The sequence below is a fragment of the Talpa occidentalis genome, unplaced genomic scaffold (genome assembly GCF_014898055.3).
Source record: "Talpa occidentalis isolate TD23 unplaced genomic scaffold, MPIMG_talOcc4v2.1 talOcc4.2, whole genome shotgun sequence".
Lineage (NCBI taxonomy): Eukaryota > Metazoa > Chordata > Mammalia > Eulipotyphla > Talpidae > Talpa > Talpa occidentalis.
This window is the reverse complement of record NW_023602073.1, coordinates 19854237-19870022: the sequence shown is the minus strand read 5'-3', so window position 1 is coordinate 19870022 and position 15786 is coordinate 19854237. Positions and strand designations below refer to the sequence as shown.

Here is a 15786-nt window from a genome sequence, read left to right as displayed (position 1 = left end):
GCACACAAATCCAAGGAACAGCATAAAGAGCCCATAAATATATGTACACATATATCCCCAGCTAATTTAAGACAAAGAGCCAAGAACCTTAAAAGAAAATAGCAAAATATCTTCAATAAGTGGTGCTGGTAAAACCGAACAACCACCTGCAAAAGAATTTGATTACAACAGGGTATCACCCCATACTCAAAACTGTATTCAAACAAAAGTGTATTCAACAACCAAAAAAAAAAATCTGCATTCAACAAAAGAGGTCAGTTTTTCTTCTTTGGAATACCTTTCTTAGAGCAACCTTTATAGCTTTATTTCTTAGGCTATAGATCATTGGATTGAGTGTTGGGGGCACAACTGTGTACATAATAGTCAGCAAAACATCCAGTGCACTTGGAGAGTCAGAAGGTGGCTTGAGAAACTCAAAAGAGGCTGTTGAAATGAATAATATGACCACAGCAAGGTGAGGAAGGCAAGTGGAAAAAGCTTTAGCTCTGCCCTCAGCAGATGGCATCCTCAGCACAGTGGAGAATATCTGGATGTAGGACAGTCCAATACAGGTGACACAAAGAAAGGCCATAAGACCCACAAAGCCAGTGACTCCAATATCACTGATATACTCATTAGAACACGAGAGTTTCAGGACCTGAGGGACGTCACAGAAGAACTGGTGAATCTGGGAACCACAGAAGTGAGTAGAGAAAGTGGCAGTTGTGTGCATGGTTCCAGTAATGACCGCACTGATCCAGACGCCTAGAACTCCGAGGACACAAGTGCTGGTATCCATAATGATTTCGTAGCGCAGTGGAAGGCAGATGGCCACATAGCGATCATAAGACATCACTGTGAGCATGGATATCTCAGCAAAACCACAGAGAATGAAAGCAAAACACTGCACTATGCATTCCCAGAAGGAAATGTAGCCGCTGTGCATGAAAGAATTGTAAATGGACCTTGGTACAGTCACAGAAATGTAGCACAGATCTAGGAAGGAGAGATGTTTCAGGAAGAAATACATGGGTGAGTGGAGGCTACTGTCCATGGAAGTTGCGGTGATAATGAGGATATTGCCAGTTACTGCCACTGTGTAAAAGACTAAGAAAAGAGAAGCAAGTAAGATTTCTACCTCAGGTTTGGCAGAAAATCCCATCAGAAGAAACCCACTCATAGTGAAATTATCCATAGTCCTTCTTAATTTCCCAGTGATGTTTGCTGCAAAACAAGATGGAAACCATTTCAAATGGTATGAATCACAGGTGCTATGTGTATGGAGACTACATATGAGGGAGGAATAAAATATTGTCCAAAAATAAACAATGGTATAAGAAAATAAAAAATAAATATTGAAAAATAAAATAAGTACAACAGCAAAATTTTGACAAATCCTAAAAATATAATTAAATAGTTATTTTCATGATAATATTTTAGATGTTCTTGAAAATTATCTGTATGACATATCTTTTCTGATGTGGATTTGACCATCATTTAGACAACAAAAAAGTAACACATGTTATAAACACTTAAGGTTCTCAGGATAAGTGAATGCATAAGAATAGAATAAGCAGAGTTAAGGAGTATAAGGAAATAAAACAAATAACTAATAATTTTTAAAAAAAAAGTCCATTCACAAGTCCATCCCAGAATTTTCTTTATCCCAGAGTTTTCCCTATGAATTAGAATGAATAAGAGGGCAAGAATGTCTGATTAAGACAAGAAGCATTTCTCTCATTACACTCTTTCAATCTTAATCTATGTTTGTTTTGATACTTATTTGTGCAGCTAGAAAATGTAGTTATTTTGCTCTTACTAAAATATTTGATCCATTCTCAATTGATAAATTTTCCTACCATGTTTCCACAATTTACCTGTGATTTTTGATATGGAAAACATCTCACATCTCTATTAAGTCATTATTATGAGTCAATGTATAATTTGAATAGAAGGGAAATTCACACTGAATTTCTTCTATGTCATTTTGGAAAGAAAAGCAAGGGTAGGGAGGAGGTAATTATACTCTATAAATGATTCCAGCATGTAAGGAGTTTACAGTGTTCTCTGCCAGATTCCTAGTTTTCACTAAAATAAACATAGCTCATCCATATTATTTCATGTCTGACAAGTTGAATGATAATGGACGGTTCTCTCACTCACTCAAATAAGTAAGTTATGGTTTTCCACTATTCTCTATATTTTTCACTATTCTCTATGTCTTTATGAAACTCACCAGAGCATATTCAAGAACATATTCCCTCCATAGAAGGAGAAACTGTCAGTGAGAGGCTGACACTTAGTTCAAAGTCTCGATCTCTACAAATCAGCCACATTCAAAAAATCTGAACTGTGGAGAAAACAGTTAGTCCATTTCAATCCTTTCTTTGGCCCCTGGAGGTTCAGTTATGAAACCTTTTTTAGCATAAACAGAGTTTGTGGGTGCCCTGGGTATTTGGTGTTCTTGATAAATGCCCTGGGGCCAAAACTTGCAATTATATTTACTGCTCCCATAGACGATTTTTCCGTTGAGTTCAATTAATGATCATACATAGTTACTGGAATTTCAAATAATTTGTGTTTATTGGATCAAATTATTGAAAATAATGGTATAATGTGATAGATTCAAAAATAATACAAAAAGATGTCATTTGGTTCCATTAAATGAGTAAACAAGTTATTCATTTAATTTTAACTAGATAATATTACAATGTCTAATAAACATCCCTATCATCTGAATGGTGTAAATACCATTTGATTTCTATTAATGAAGCAACAAATTACTCCCGAATCATTTGCCATTAATGTCAATTTAATTTCACTTTGAGTGGGAAAGTAAAAAAACAGCCTTTTAGAAAAAAATCTAGTGTGTGGTCTATGGTCTTTCTATATAAACATAATAATTATTATGAAAGTAAACTCATTGTTTAAAGAATAATCCCAAATTAGAATAGTTAACTAGCATGCATTCATTCCATTATCACAAAACAAGTATTCATCCCTATCTTTTCATAAATGAGAGCTTTTCCAGTCCTTTAATGGTACAAAATTGAATTCAAATGGTTCTTGGGCCTACTCTGGTGGTGCAGGCGGTTGAGCGCGGTGCTATGAAGCTGTCCACATCCTCTGCAGCGCCGGTTCCATCCTGGCTGGCCAGCGAGGGTCCCACACGCCTCGGCAGACATCTCCTGTCTCGCTCGCTGCTCCCCTCAGCAGTGTAATTCATCAGTCTGCCTCTTGTGTTCACCGCTCTGTCTCTGGTGAATCCTCTCACCCTCCCACGCATCTGGCCTGTGTACCCCGTTCATGTATAAATAAATAAAATCTTTAAAAAAAAAAGAATTCAAATGGTTCCTATGTAAACAAGATAGTTTATTATTTTAACAAAATAATTCAACATTTGTGAACTAAAAATAGCATACAAAGGTGTAATTTAAGTCATCCATTCAGTACATGTATCTGTGTTCCTGAATTTTGAGAATAAAAATCTTTTTCTTTTTTTTTAATATTTTATTTTATACAATTCTTACATAATTTTTCATTTTTGCACAATATATGCATTTTCATTTTGGTTATATTTCCCATACAATTGCACACCCCCCCCTTATTTTGACGCTTATCCTTCCTCTCCCCAACCCCCCGCCCCCATAGTGTGTCTCTGGTTGATAGTTGCTTGTTGATTTTGATTTTTAGTTTGTATTAATTAGTCTTTTTCCTGGTCCCTTATTTAGGTTATCTAAATCCCTGCTATGAGTGAGACTATCCGGTATTTTTCTTTTTCTTTCTGACTTATTTTGCTGAGCATGATCCCTTCTAGCTCCATCCATGTTGCTACAAACTGCATGAGTTTATCTTTTTTGATTGCTAAGAATTATTCCATTGTGTATATGTACCACATCTGCTTGATCCAGTCATCTATTTTGGGGCATTTGGGTTGTTTTCAGAGCTGATGAGACTCAACAAAAACAAAGAAAATAATCCAGTCAAAAAATGGACAGAAGAGGGCCTCCCTGGTGGCGCAGCGGTTGAGCGCTGGGTTGTGAAGCTGCCAGCAGCCTCTGAAGCACCAGTTCATCTCCGGCCCCCTGGCGAGGGTCCCACATGGTGCGTAGACTTCTCCCGCAGCTGCTGCTCCCCTCAGCAGTGTACTTTGTCAGTCTGCCTATTCTGCACTCCGCTTTCTCTCTGGTGAATTCTGTCACCCTCCCGGGCTTCTGACTATACCCAGTGCTTGTATAAATAAATAAATAAATCTTAAAAAAGAAAAAAATGGGGCCTCCCCTGGTGGCGCAGTGGTTGAGCGCTGGGCTTCAGAGGCTGCCCGCAGCCTCTGCAGTGCCCGTTCCTTCCCTGGCCACAGGCGAGGGTCACACAAAAAAAAAAAAAAAAAAGTGGACAGAAGAGCTAAAAAGAAACTTCTCCAAAGAGGAAATGCAAATGGCCAACAGGCATAGGAAAAAATGTTCAACATCACTTGTCATCAGGGAAATGCAAATCAAAACTACCATGAGATACCATCTTACACCAGAGAGAATGGCACATATTTAAAAAACTAGCAACAGCGAATGTTGGCGAGGGTGTAGAGAAAAGGAACTCTCCTGCACTGCTGGTGGGAGTGCAAACTGGTCCAACCACTATGGAAAACTGTGTGGAGATTTCTTGACAGATTTCTTGATAGAGCTTCCATATGATCCATCAGTTCCACTCCTAGGTATTTACCCAAATGACACAGAAAGATTAATTCCAAAGGCCACCTGCACCCCTATGTTTACAGCAGCACTATTTAAAATTCTTTTTCCTAATGGAAAAATATCACAGATTTCTGACAACATTTGCTTATGACAAATAAATATGTCTTTGAAGAAAATCAGAATATAAAATTTCATAGACTTGCAAGTTGTCCAGCTCATGGAGGACATACAGATTAAAACTGAAGAAAACCGAAAAAATTTTAGAATCTTTTAAAATTTAATACTACAGAAAATCATATAGGTATCTTTCCATACCTCTAGGATTACTACATATTAGCATTGCAATATCTGTCTTTTCACATATTAATAAAAGAAGTAGTAAAGCCATAAATAGCAAAGTAGATTTGGCTCAGTGTGAGAAAGACCTCTATAATGTTTCAGCCTTTATTTTTTTAACATTTCTCTTTTTTCAAGATTTATTTATTTATTTATATGAGCACTGGGTACAGTCAGAAGCGCGGGAGGGTGAGAGAATTCACCAGAGCCAGAGCGGGGAGTAGACCAGGCAGATTGAGCAAGTACCCTGCTGAGGGGAGCAGCGGGCGGGACAGCAGAGGTCTGCGCGCCATGTGAGACCCTCACCGGGCAGCTGGGGATCAAACCAGCACTGCAGAGGCTGTGGGCAGCTTCGCAGCTCAGCACTCAACCACTGCATTACCAGGGGAGGCCCTAAACTTTAAAGAGTAAATGTGGTGTCCTAGAGCTGTATTGAGGTCCTACAACTGTTCAGGCTGAGGTTGATGACTGCTGCATAGAAGAGGAAATATATTTATAATTTGGATAGGATGTTAGCCATGGTGATCTCTACAATTTTTCTAACTCTAAAATTCTGTGAGTTATTGTAATATCAAAAGTATATCCATTTTGTGTTGATTTTTGTGCACAGTGAAATGTAGTGGTCTAGTTTCATTTTTGTTTTTTTTTTTTCCATGTGGTGGTCCAGTTTTCCAATTTATTGAAAAAACTGTCTGTGTTCCATTGCATATTCTTTGCTCCTTTGTCAAAGATCAGTTGTCCATATAAGTATGCTTTTGTTTCTGGGCTCTCTATGCGGTTCCATTGGTCTATGTGTCTGTTTTTGTTCCAATACCAAACAGCTTTAATTATTATGGCTTTGTAGTATAGCTTGAAGTTTGGAAGTGTGATACCTCCTTTCTCCATTTTCATCAGTAGGGCTTTGGCTATTCATGGTTTTTTGTGGTTCCATATGAATTTCAAGAGTGCTTGTTCTATTTCTTTGAAGAATGTCATTGAGATTTTTATTGGAATAGCATTGAATCTGTATATTGCTTTTGGTAGGATGACCATTGTAATAATGTTAATTCTTCCAATCCATGAGCAGGGGATATCTTTCCATATCTTTGTGTCTTCTTCAATTTCTTTTAAGTTTTTTATAATTTTCTTTGTATAGGTCTTCAAACTCTTTTGTTAAGTTTATTCCCAAGTATTTGATCTTTTTTGTTTCAATTATAAAAGGGTTGGTTTTCTGGATTTCTTCTTCAGATTGATTGTGTATAGGAAGGCAACTGATTTCTGTATGTTGATTTTGTATCCTGCTACTTTACTGAAGTGGTTGATTATTTTGAGTAGTTTTTCTGTGGAGTTTTTAGGGTTCTCTATGTATATTATCATATCGTCTGCAAATAATAATTGAATCCTTCCTTCCCTATCTGGATTCCTTGTATGCCTTTCTCTTGTCTTATTGTCATGGCTTGGACTTCCAGTATTATAATGAAAAGCAGTGATGAGAGAAGACATCCTTGTCTTGTTCCTGATCTTAAAGGAAAGGCCTTCAGCATTTCATCATTGAGAATAAAGTTGGGGGTGGGTTTGTCATACACGGTTTTTATCATGTTAAGGTATGTTCCTTCTATCCCAAGAATTTCAAGGGCCATCATCATAAATGGATGTTGGACTTTGTTGAATGCTTTCTTAGCATCTATTGATATGATCATACGGTTTTTATTTTTATTTTTGTTGATGTGTTGGATTACACTGATCGATTTTCATATGTTGAACTATATTTGTGGCCCTATGATGAATCCCACTTGAACGTGGGGTATTATCCCTATGATGCATTGTTGAATTCTGTTGGCAAGGATTTTGTTGAGGATTTTTGCATCAGTGTTCACTAGGGAGACTGGCCTGTAATTTTCTTTTTGTGCTGTCTTTGTTTGTTTTTGGTATTAATGTAACGTTGGCTTTGTAGAATGTATTTGGTAGTATTCCTTCTTTTTCAATTTTTTGAAAGAGTTTGTGTATAATAGGCACCAATTCACTGCTGAATGCTTGGTGGAAATCATCTGTGAAGCTGTTTGGGCCTGGGCTTTTGTTTTTGGGGAGTGCTTTGATTACTGCCTCAATTTTGCTGCTTGTAATTGGTGTGTTTAGGTGTTCTATTTCTTCTTTGTCCAGCTGTGGATGATTATGTCAATCTAGGAATTTGCCCATCTCTTCTAGGTTGTTGAATTTGTTTGCATAAAAGTATTCATAGTAATCTCTAATTATTCTTTTGATTTCTACTGAGTCTGTTGTGATTTTTCCTTTCATTTATAATCCTATTTATACGTGTTCTCTCCCATTTTTTTCCTTGTGAACCTGACTAGACATTTGGCTATTTTGTATATTTTTTTAAAGAACCAACTTTTGGTTTCATTGATTTTTTGGATTTTTTTTTAATTTCTATTTCATTTATTTTGCTTTAATTTTTATTATATCCTTTCTTCTACTGGCTTTCAAGTTTTTTTGTTGTTCTTTTTCTATCTATTTGAGATGTGACATTAGGTGTTTCTTTAAGTTCTTTCTTGTTTGTTGATGTGAGCCTGTATTGCTATGTATTTTCCTCTTATTACTGCTTTTGCTGCATCCCATACATTCTGGAAAGTAGTATCCTCCTTGTCATTCAAATAATGTATTTTTTATTTTTTTAATTTTATTTTTATATTCCCCATACAATTGCAACCCCCTTATTTTGACTCCAATCCTTCCTTTCCCCGCCCCCACATAGTGTATCTCTGGTTCATAGTTGTTTGTTGATTTTGATTTTTTTTCTTACAGTTATTCTTTCTCCCGGTCCGTTATTTAGGTTTTCGAGATTCCTGCTATGAGTGAGACCATCCGGTATTTTTCTTTTTCTTTCTGGCTTATTTCGCTGAGCATGATCCCTTCCAGCTCCATCCATGTTGCTGCAAATTGCATGTGTTTATCTTTTTTGAATGCTGACTAATATTCTATTGTGTATATGTATTGCATATTCTTGATCCAGTCATCTGTTTTGGGGCATTTGGATTGTTTCCAAAGTTTAGCTATTGTAAATAGTGCTGCTATAAACACAGGGGTGCAGGGGTTCTTTGTAATTAATGTTTCTGTGTCCATTGGGTACATACCTAGGAGTAGAATTGCTAGATCATATGGAAGCTCTATCTTTAGTAGGTTGAGGAATCTCCACACAGATTTCCATAGTGGTTGGACCAGTTTGCACTCCCACCAGCAATGCAGGAGAGTTCCTTTCTTTCCACATCCTCGCCAATATTTGTTGTTGCTAGTTTTTTTAATATGTGCCATTCTCACTGGTGTGAGATGGTATCTCATTGTAGTTTTGTTTTGCATTTCCCTGATTTCAAGTGATGCTGAACATTTTTTCATATGCCTGTTGGCCATTTGCATTTCCTCTTTGCAGAGGTTTCTTTTTAGTTCTTCTGCCCATTATTTGACTGGATTATTTTCTTTGTTGTTGAGTCTCATCAGTTCTTTGTAGATTTTTGTGATCAGTCCTTCATCATTAGTGTTATGCACAAAAATGTTCTCCCAGTGGGTGGGGTTTCTCTTTGTTTTGGTTATTGTCTCTTTTGCTGTGCAGAAGCTCTTTAATTTAATATAGTCCCAACTGTTTATCTTTGCCTTCACTATCACTGCTTTAGCTGATGTGTGTGTAAACATGTCTTTGAAGTGCATGTCATGTAGTGTTTCGCCTATATTTCCTTCTAAGTATTTTATGGTTTAAGGTCTTATGTCTAGTTCTTTCATCCATTTTGAGTTGGTTTTTTTGCATGGTGTGAGGAAGTAGTCAAGTTTCATTCTTTTGCATGTAGCAACCCAGTTTTCCCAGCATCATTTATTGAACAAACTTTTTTTACTCCTGTACATATTCTTTGCTCCGTTGTCAAAGATTAGTTGAACATAGATCTGTGGGTTTATTTCTGGGTTTTCTATTCAGTTCCATTGGTCCGTGTATCTGTACTTGTTCCAATACCATGCAGTTTTGATGATTATGGCTTTGTAGTATAGTTTGAAATCTGGGAGCGTGATGCCTCCATTCCCTTCTTTTTTTTTTCAGGTTGATTTTGGCTACTCGGGGTTTTTGGTGGCTCCATATGAATTTCATCAATATTTTTTCTATTTCTTTGAAGAATGACATAGAAATTTTTATTGGAATAGCATTGAATCTGTAGATTGCTTTTGGTAGAATGGCCATTTTGATAATGTTAATTCTTCTAATCTATGAGCAGGGAATGCTTTCCATTTCTTTGTGTCTTCTTCTATTTCTTTTAACAGTGTTTCATAGTTTTCTTTGTATAGGTCCTTTATCTTTTTGTTTGATTTATTCCCAAGTACTGGATTTTTTTGTTTCAATAATGAAAGGGATTTTTTTTCATTTCTTCTTCTTCAGATTTATTGTTTGTTTATAGGAAGGCTACTGACTTTTGCATGTTGATTTTGTATCCTGCCACTTTACTGACCTAATTGATTAGTTGAATTAGTTTTTCTGTGGAGTTTTTGGGGTTCTCTATGTATAATAGCATATCATCTGCAAATAGAGTTTGACTTATTCTTTTCCTATTTGGATTCCTTGTATGTCTTTCTCTTGTCTTATTGCTCTGGCAAGGACTTCAGTATGATGTTGAAAAGCAGTAGTGAGAGTGGACATCCTTGTCTTGTTCCAGATCTTAATGGGAATGCTTTCAGCTTTTCACCATTGAGAATGATATTGGCTGTGGGCTTGTCATAGATGACCTTTATGATGTTGAGATATGTTCCTTGTATCCCGAGAATTTCAAGGGCCTTTATCATAAATGGGTGCTGTACTTTGTGAAATGCTTTTTCAGCATCCGTGGATATTATCATATGGTTTTTATATTTCTTTTTGTTGATGTGTTGGATAACGTTGTTTGATTTTCGGATGTTGAACCTTCCTTGTGTCCCTGGAATGAATCCTACTTAGTCGTGATGAATTATCTAATGGATGCATTGTTGGATTCTGTTGGCAAGGATTTTGTTGCAGATTTTTGCAACAGTGTTCATTAGGGAGATTGGCCTGTAATTTTCTTTTTTTATGCTGTCTTCGTTTGGTTTTGGTATTAGAGTAATGTTGGCTTTGTTAATGAATTTGGTAGCATTCCTTCTTTTTCAATTTTTGGAAAGAATTTGTGTAGGATAGGCACTAATTCACTGCTGAACTTTTGGTAGAATTCATTTGTAAAGCTGTCTGGGCCGGGGCTTTTGTTTTTGGGAAGTGATTTGATTACTGCTTCAACTTCACTGCTTATAATTGGTCTGTTTAGTTGTTCTATTTCTTCTTTGTCCAGCATTGAATGATTATATCATTCTAGGAATTTGTCCACCTCTTCTAGGTTGTTGAATTTGTTTGCATATAAGTGTTCATATTAGTCTCTGATTATTCTTTTGATTTCTACTGAATCTGTTGTGATTTCTCCTGTTTTGTTTATAATCCTATTTATATGTATTTTCTCTTATTTTTTCTTTGTGAGCCTTGCTAGATGTTGGTCTATTTTGTTTACTTCTTCAAAGAAACAACTTTTGGTTTCATTGACACTTTGGATTTTTTTTTTAAGATTTTTTGGAAGACATGGACTTAGTTTTCTAAGTCTTGAGCACTTTATAAGGGTAGGGTTAATTTATTTTATCACCCCAGTGCCTAGATATATTGAGGAATGAATAAAAATAAAGCAAAATAAAGCAGAAAACAAAATGTTGATATAGCAGTCTACGTAAAGTTTCTTTTTATTTTTTTATTTAAATTTTATTTTTATATTCCCCATACTATTACAACCCCCTTATTTTGACCCCAAATCCTCCTTTCCCCGCCCTCCAACCCCCATAGAGTCTCTGGTCCGTAGTTGTTTGTTGATTTTGATATTATCTTTCTTATAGTAATTCTTTATCCTTGTCCCTTATTTAAGTTTTCTAGATCCCTGTTATGAGTGAGACCATCTGGTATTTTTCTTTTTCTTTCTGCCTTATTTCTCTGAGCATGATCCCTTCCAGCTCCATCCATGTTGATGCAAATTGCATGTGTTTATCTTTCTTTAATGCTGAGTAATATTCCATGGTGTATATGTACCACATTTTCTTAATCCAGTCATTTACTTTTGGGTATTTGGGTTGTTTCCAGAGCTTAGTTATTGTAAATAGTGCTGCTATAAACATAGGGGTGCAGGTGCTCTTTGGAATTGATGTTTCTGTGTCCTTTGGGTAAATACCTAGGAGTGGAATTGCTGGAACATATGGAAGCTCTATCTTGAATAGGTAAAGAAATCTCTACACAGCTCTCCATAGTGGCTGGACCAGTTTGCACTCCCACCAGCAGTGCAGGAGAGTTCCTTTTTCTCCACAACCTCTCCAGCATTTGTTGTTGCTAGTTTTTTTAATATGTTCTATTCTCACTAGTGTGAGATGGTATCTCATTGTAGTTTTGATTTGCATTTTCCTGATTACAAGTGATGTTGAACATTTTTTCATATGCCTGTTGGCCATTTGCATTTCCTCTCAAAGAAGTTTCTTTTTAGCTCTTCCGCCCATTTTTGGACTGGATTATTTTCTTTGTTTTTGTTGAGTCTCATCAGCTCTTTGTAGATTTTTGTTATCAGTCTATTACCATTAGTGTTGTGTGCAAAAATGTTCTCCTAGTGGGTGGGGTTTTTCTTTGTTTTTGTTTAAGTCTCTTTTGCTGTGCAAAAGCTCTTTAATTTGATGTAGTCCCAGCTGTTTATCTTTGCCTTCACTATCACTGCTTTGGCTGATGTGCCTGTAAAGATGTCTTTGAGGTGCATATCATGTAGTGTTTGGCCTATATTTCCTTCTATGTATTTTATGGTTTCAGGTCTTATGTCTAGTTCTTTAATCCATTTTGAGTTGGTTTTTGTGTGTGGTGTTAGGTAGTGGTCAAGCTTCATGCTTTTGCATGTAGCGACCCAGTTTTCCCAGCACCATTTATTGAACAAACTTTCTTTGCTCCAATGCATAGTCTTTGCTCCTTTGTCAAAGATTCATTGACCATAAATCTTTGGGTTTATTTCTGGATTTTCTCTTTGATTCCATTGGTCTGTGTGTCTGTTCTTGTTCCAATACCATGCAGTTTTGATGATTATGGCTTTGTAGTATAGTTTGAAGTCTGGGAGTGTGATGCCTCCATTCCCTTCTTTTTTTCAGGAGCTTTGGCTAGTCAGGGTTTTTGGTGATTCCATATGAATTTCACATGGCCCAGCAGACCTTTCCTGTCTGCCAGCTGCTCCTCTCAGCAGTGTATTTCAGTATATCTGCCTGTTGTACTAACCACTCTGTCTCTGGTGAATCCTTTAACTCACCCCCCACCTGCATCTCTGGTCTACACCCCAGCTCTTGTATGCATAAATAAATAAAAAAATCTTTTAAAAAAAAAAAGCTATAGGTTTTTGGACCTACCCTGTGGCGCAGCAGGTTGAGCACTGCACTGTGAAGCTGTCTGCATCCTCTGCAGTGCCAGTTCGATTCCCAGCCAGCCAGGGAGTAACCCACATGGCGTGGCAGACCTCTCCTGCCTCACCTGCTGCTCCCCTCAGCAGTGTCTTCGGTCTGTCTGCCTGTTCTGCTCCCTACTCTATCTGTGGTGAATTCTCTCACCCTTCTGTGCCTCTGATCTGTACCCCAGCTCTTGTATAAATAAATAAAATATTTCAAAAAATAACTATAGGTTTTTAATGATGTGGGACAACTACAAGAAATTTATTATTTGAAAAAAATAGAGTTTAAAAATTAAGATGTAGATTTGCAAACTGTTGAACCCATGAAACAAAAGGTGCAAATCTTTTAAAAGGCTAAGTGAAAAATGTGAGCATCTTTCAAAAATGTATTGACTGTAGATCTTTTTAATCAGTTCACATATCTGAAACATTTTTCTTAATTAAAGGAACTAATGCTACCCTTCCACATAGTAAATAATAAATTTGCAGTTAGTATGAAGATTTGACTCAGAATAGGAAGAACTCTAAACTATGTTTTTATTTGAACTCTAAACTATAGAACTCTAAACTATATATATTTAAATCTAAATATGGTGTCATGAATATATGATGAGATCTTACACTGCTCAGGCAGAGGATGTGTGACAGTGTAATGAGTGGAATAGCAAAATATCTATTTTGGTTAAAATGTTGATTCAGGGCCTCCCCTGGTGGTACAGGCGGTTGAGGGCTGTGCTATAAAGCTGTCTGCAGCCTCTGCAATGCAGGTTCAATCCCAACTGGCAAGGGTCCCACATGGCAAGGTAAACCTCTCCTGCCTCACCTGCTGCTCCACTCAGCAGTGTATTTTGTCAGTCTGCCGGTTCTGTTCCCCGCTCTGTTTCTGGTGAATCCTCTCACCCTCCTGCACATCTGGCCTGTACCCTGGTTCTTGTATAAATAAATAAATAAATCTTTTTTAAAAAAAGATGTTGATTCAGGTTTAGATGGCTGTACATTCCTAACAACCTGAACATCTCTCTGAGATTATTCAACTCACTGGCCTATAAGTATTCATAGTAATTCATAAAGTCAGAAATTTTCAAATGAAATTCCATAGATTTATTTGTAGTATCTGATGAAATTATGAAGTTTATCTGGGAAAAAAAGGCACAAGAACTCAAGTCATTGACTGTAGAGAAGAGAAATGTTTTCTTCGACCCTATTAGGCTCCCTCCCTGACTCTGAAAGTTAAAGTGACAGATATATTAATAGAAGAATAACACACAAATTTTATTGAATTTTTACATGAATATGGTAACCTTCACAAAAGAATAAAGATCAAAACGATCAGCAGAAAGGGAAAAAAGGAAAATACACAATAATAGCCAAAATATTTTGGAAAAAGATTAAGTGGAATTAATCACTCTAAATTGCTATTTAAACTACTATATGAAGCTATAGTAATTTGAAAACTACAGTATCATAGCAGGTCTTCAAAAAATGAACCACAGTAGAAATGCAGAAGCAGAGCTATATGCATAGGAAAAATTAGTAGATGATCAAATATAATGGGAAATCATATAAAGTGGTTTTGAAACAACTAACTACTAACTACAGGTAAAAACAAAGTTGAAAATAAAATTCAAAACCACACCATTCAGAAAAATGTAAATCCAAAAATATTAAAAATCTAAAATATATTTAATTATAAGACATCTTTATAGTAAAGAATAGACATTACCCAAAGAGAGGCCTGATCTTTGTCCCAGCTTGTAGGTAGTAAACTCTACATCCTTGGGATCTTTCCAGAGATTTGACTATCCTTGTTCATGAAGACCTCTCAGGTTATTTATGCTAATGAAGTAACTAGCAGGAGACCAAGATTGTTTGTGCTAAGGAGACAATTCAAGATAGGTAATGACCACATTGGAATGATTAGCCTTGTATACAGGGTGAGGACTTTGAACCATGAGATATCAACCTAGTCTTCCATAAGGTGGCTGGAAATTGAGTGCAACCACACTCCCAGTGATTCAAAGTCCTACATAATGAAGCCCCAATTAAAACTTTGAATTTGAGTCTTGGATGAACCTCTCTGGTTAGCAATACTCAAAGTTGTCAAACATCATAGCCAACACTATCTAGAACTCCATGAGAGAGAAAACAACTACAAACTTTGCATTTGGACCCCTTCCACATTTTACCTACATATACTGGTTCTGATCTGTATCTTTTGGCTGTATGAAAACTGTAATCCTAAGTGTAAAAAATCAAAAGCATGAACTAAATGTAAGTGAGTCACAGTTGAGTGGAAATCATTAAATCACAGTAGACTAATTACTATTGAACTGCCTATGGGGAAAAAACATGCTTAATTTTAACAACTAACACATTTGGTCACATGCCAAAAGAAGAACACATTTGATTATCACAGGTGAATTAAATATAGTAGTAACAGTGACCAGTGAGTCCCAACATAGTTTATATCTGGGAAAGATGTATGTCATTGAGTTCACCCAACCTGACTCCAAGATTATTACTAAGATCTATATTATGATTATAACTGACATTTACTGAGTTCATACTGGATACCTTCAAATTATCTGCTAAAATACAACAAATCCTAGAGCTTGTCCTCATTTTACAAATGGAGAACTGAAGATCATGTGTGTTAAGTTATTTTGCCAAGGAATTTGCAAATGGCAAGTAAAGGAGACAGGATAAATTTTTCAAATCTGGTATCACCATTAAAAAGAAGTATGGCATTCTTTCTCTAAGTGAGTAAAAAAAGGAAATTGCATGGTTTTATCCCATATTGTACAGACAAAAAAGAAGAATCAACTTATTTCCCTTTATTTTTCTGGTGACTATAACTTCACTCAGATATAAAATTTAAGTGGATAAATAATTATTGACTAAAAATTTGAAACAATGGAAAATAGCATATATTAGAACAAAATACAGTATATAATATATATAATCAAAAGATTAGAATTTAAAAGATGTTAGTTCACATTTACTGATGATGATTTATCAGGTGCTTTATTTGTATTGCCATTTAAATTCTTAAATCAGCATAAAAATAGATCTTGGCCCATTTTACCTGTATGCACACTTCACTCCCAAGATTTCAATAAAAAATGTATAAGCCCAAAAAAATGTCACAGAAACCAAATACTCTATTCCAGTGCCTCCATTTCCCCTACCAGACAAATAAAACTTTTACATTATCACAAATGGGAATTTTTTAGAAATAGTTGATTACAGGAACTGTTACAATATTGATGAGAAGGGATATTATTTAGAAGCAAATGGTTGTTAAGCACATCTTACAC

At 36.1% G+C, this 15786-nt stretch overlaps 1 protein-coding gene across 1 annotated transcript; it reads right to left on the bottom strand.

Moving 5' to 3' along the window:
- Positions 1–241: 241 nt before the first annotated feature.
- LOC119253562 (olfactory receptor 14J1-like) lies at positions 242–1174 on the bottom strand. Its single transcript, XM_037521068.1, has one exon. The coding sequence runs from the start codon at positions 1172–1174 to the stop codon at positions 242–244; it is 933 nt and encodes a 310-aa protein (XP_037376965.1).
- Between the last annotated feature and the right edge of the window lie 14612 nt (positions 1175–15786).

Coding starts and splice junctions, on each gene's coding strand:
- LOC119253562 (XM_037521068.1), bottom strand. CDS start 1,174: ATGGATAATTTCACTATGAGTGGGTTTCTTCTGATGGGATTTTCTGCC.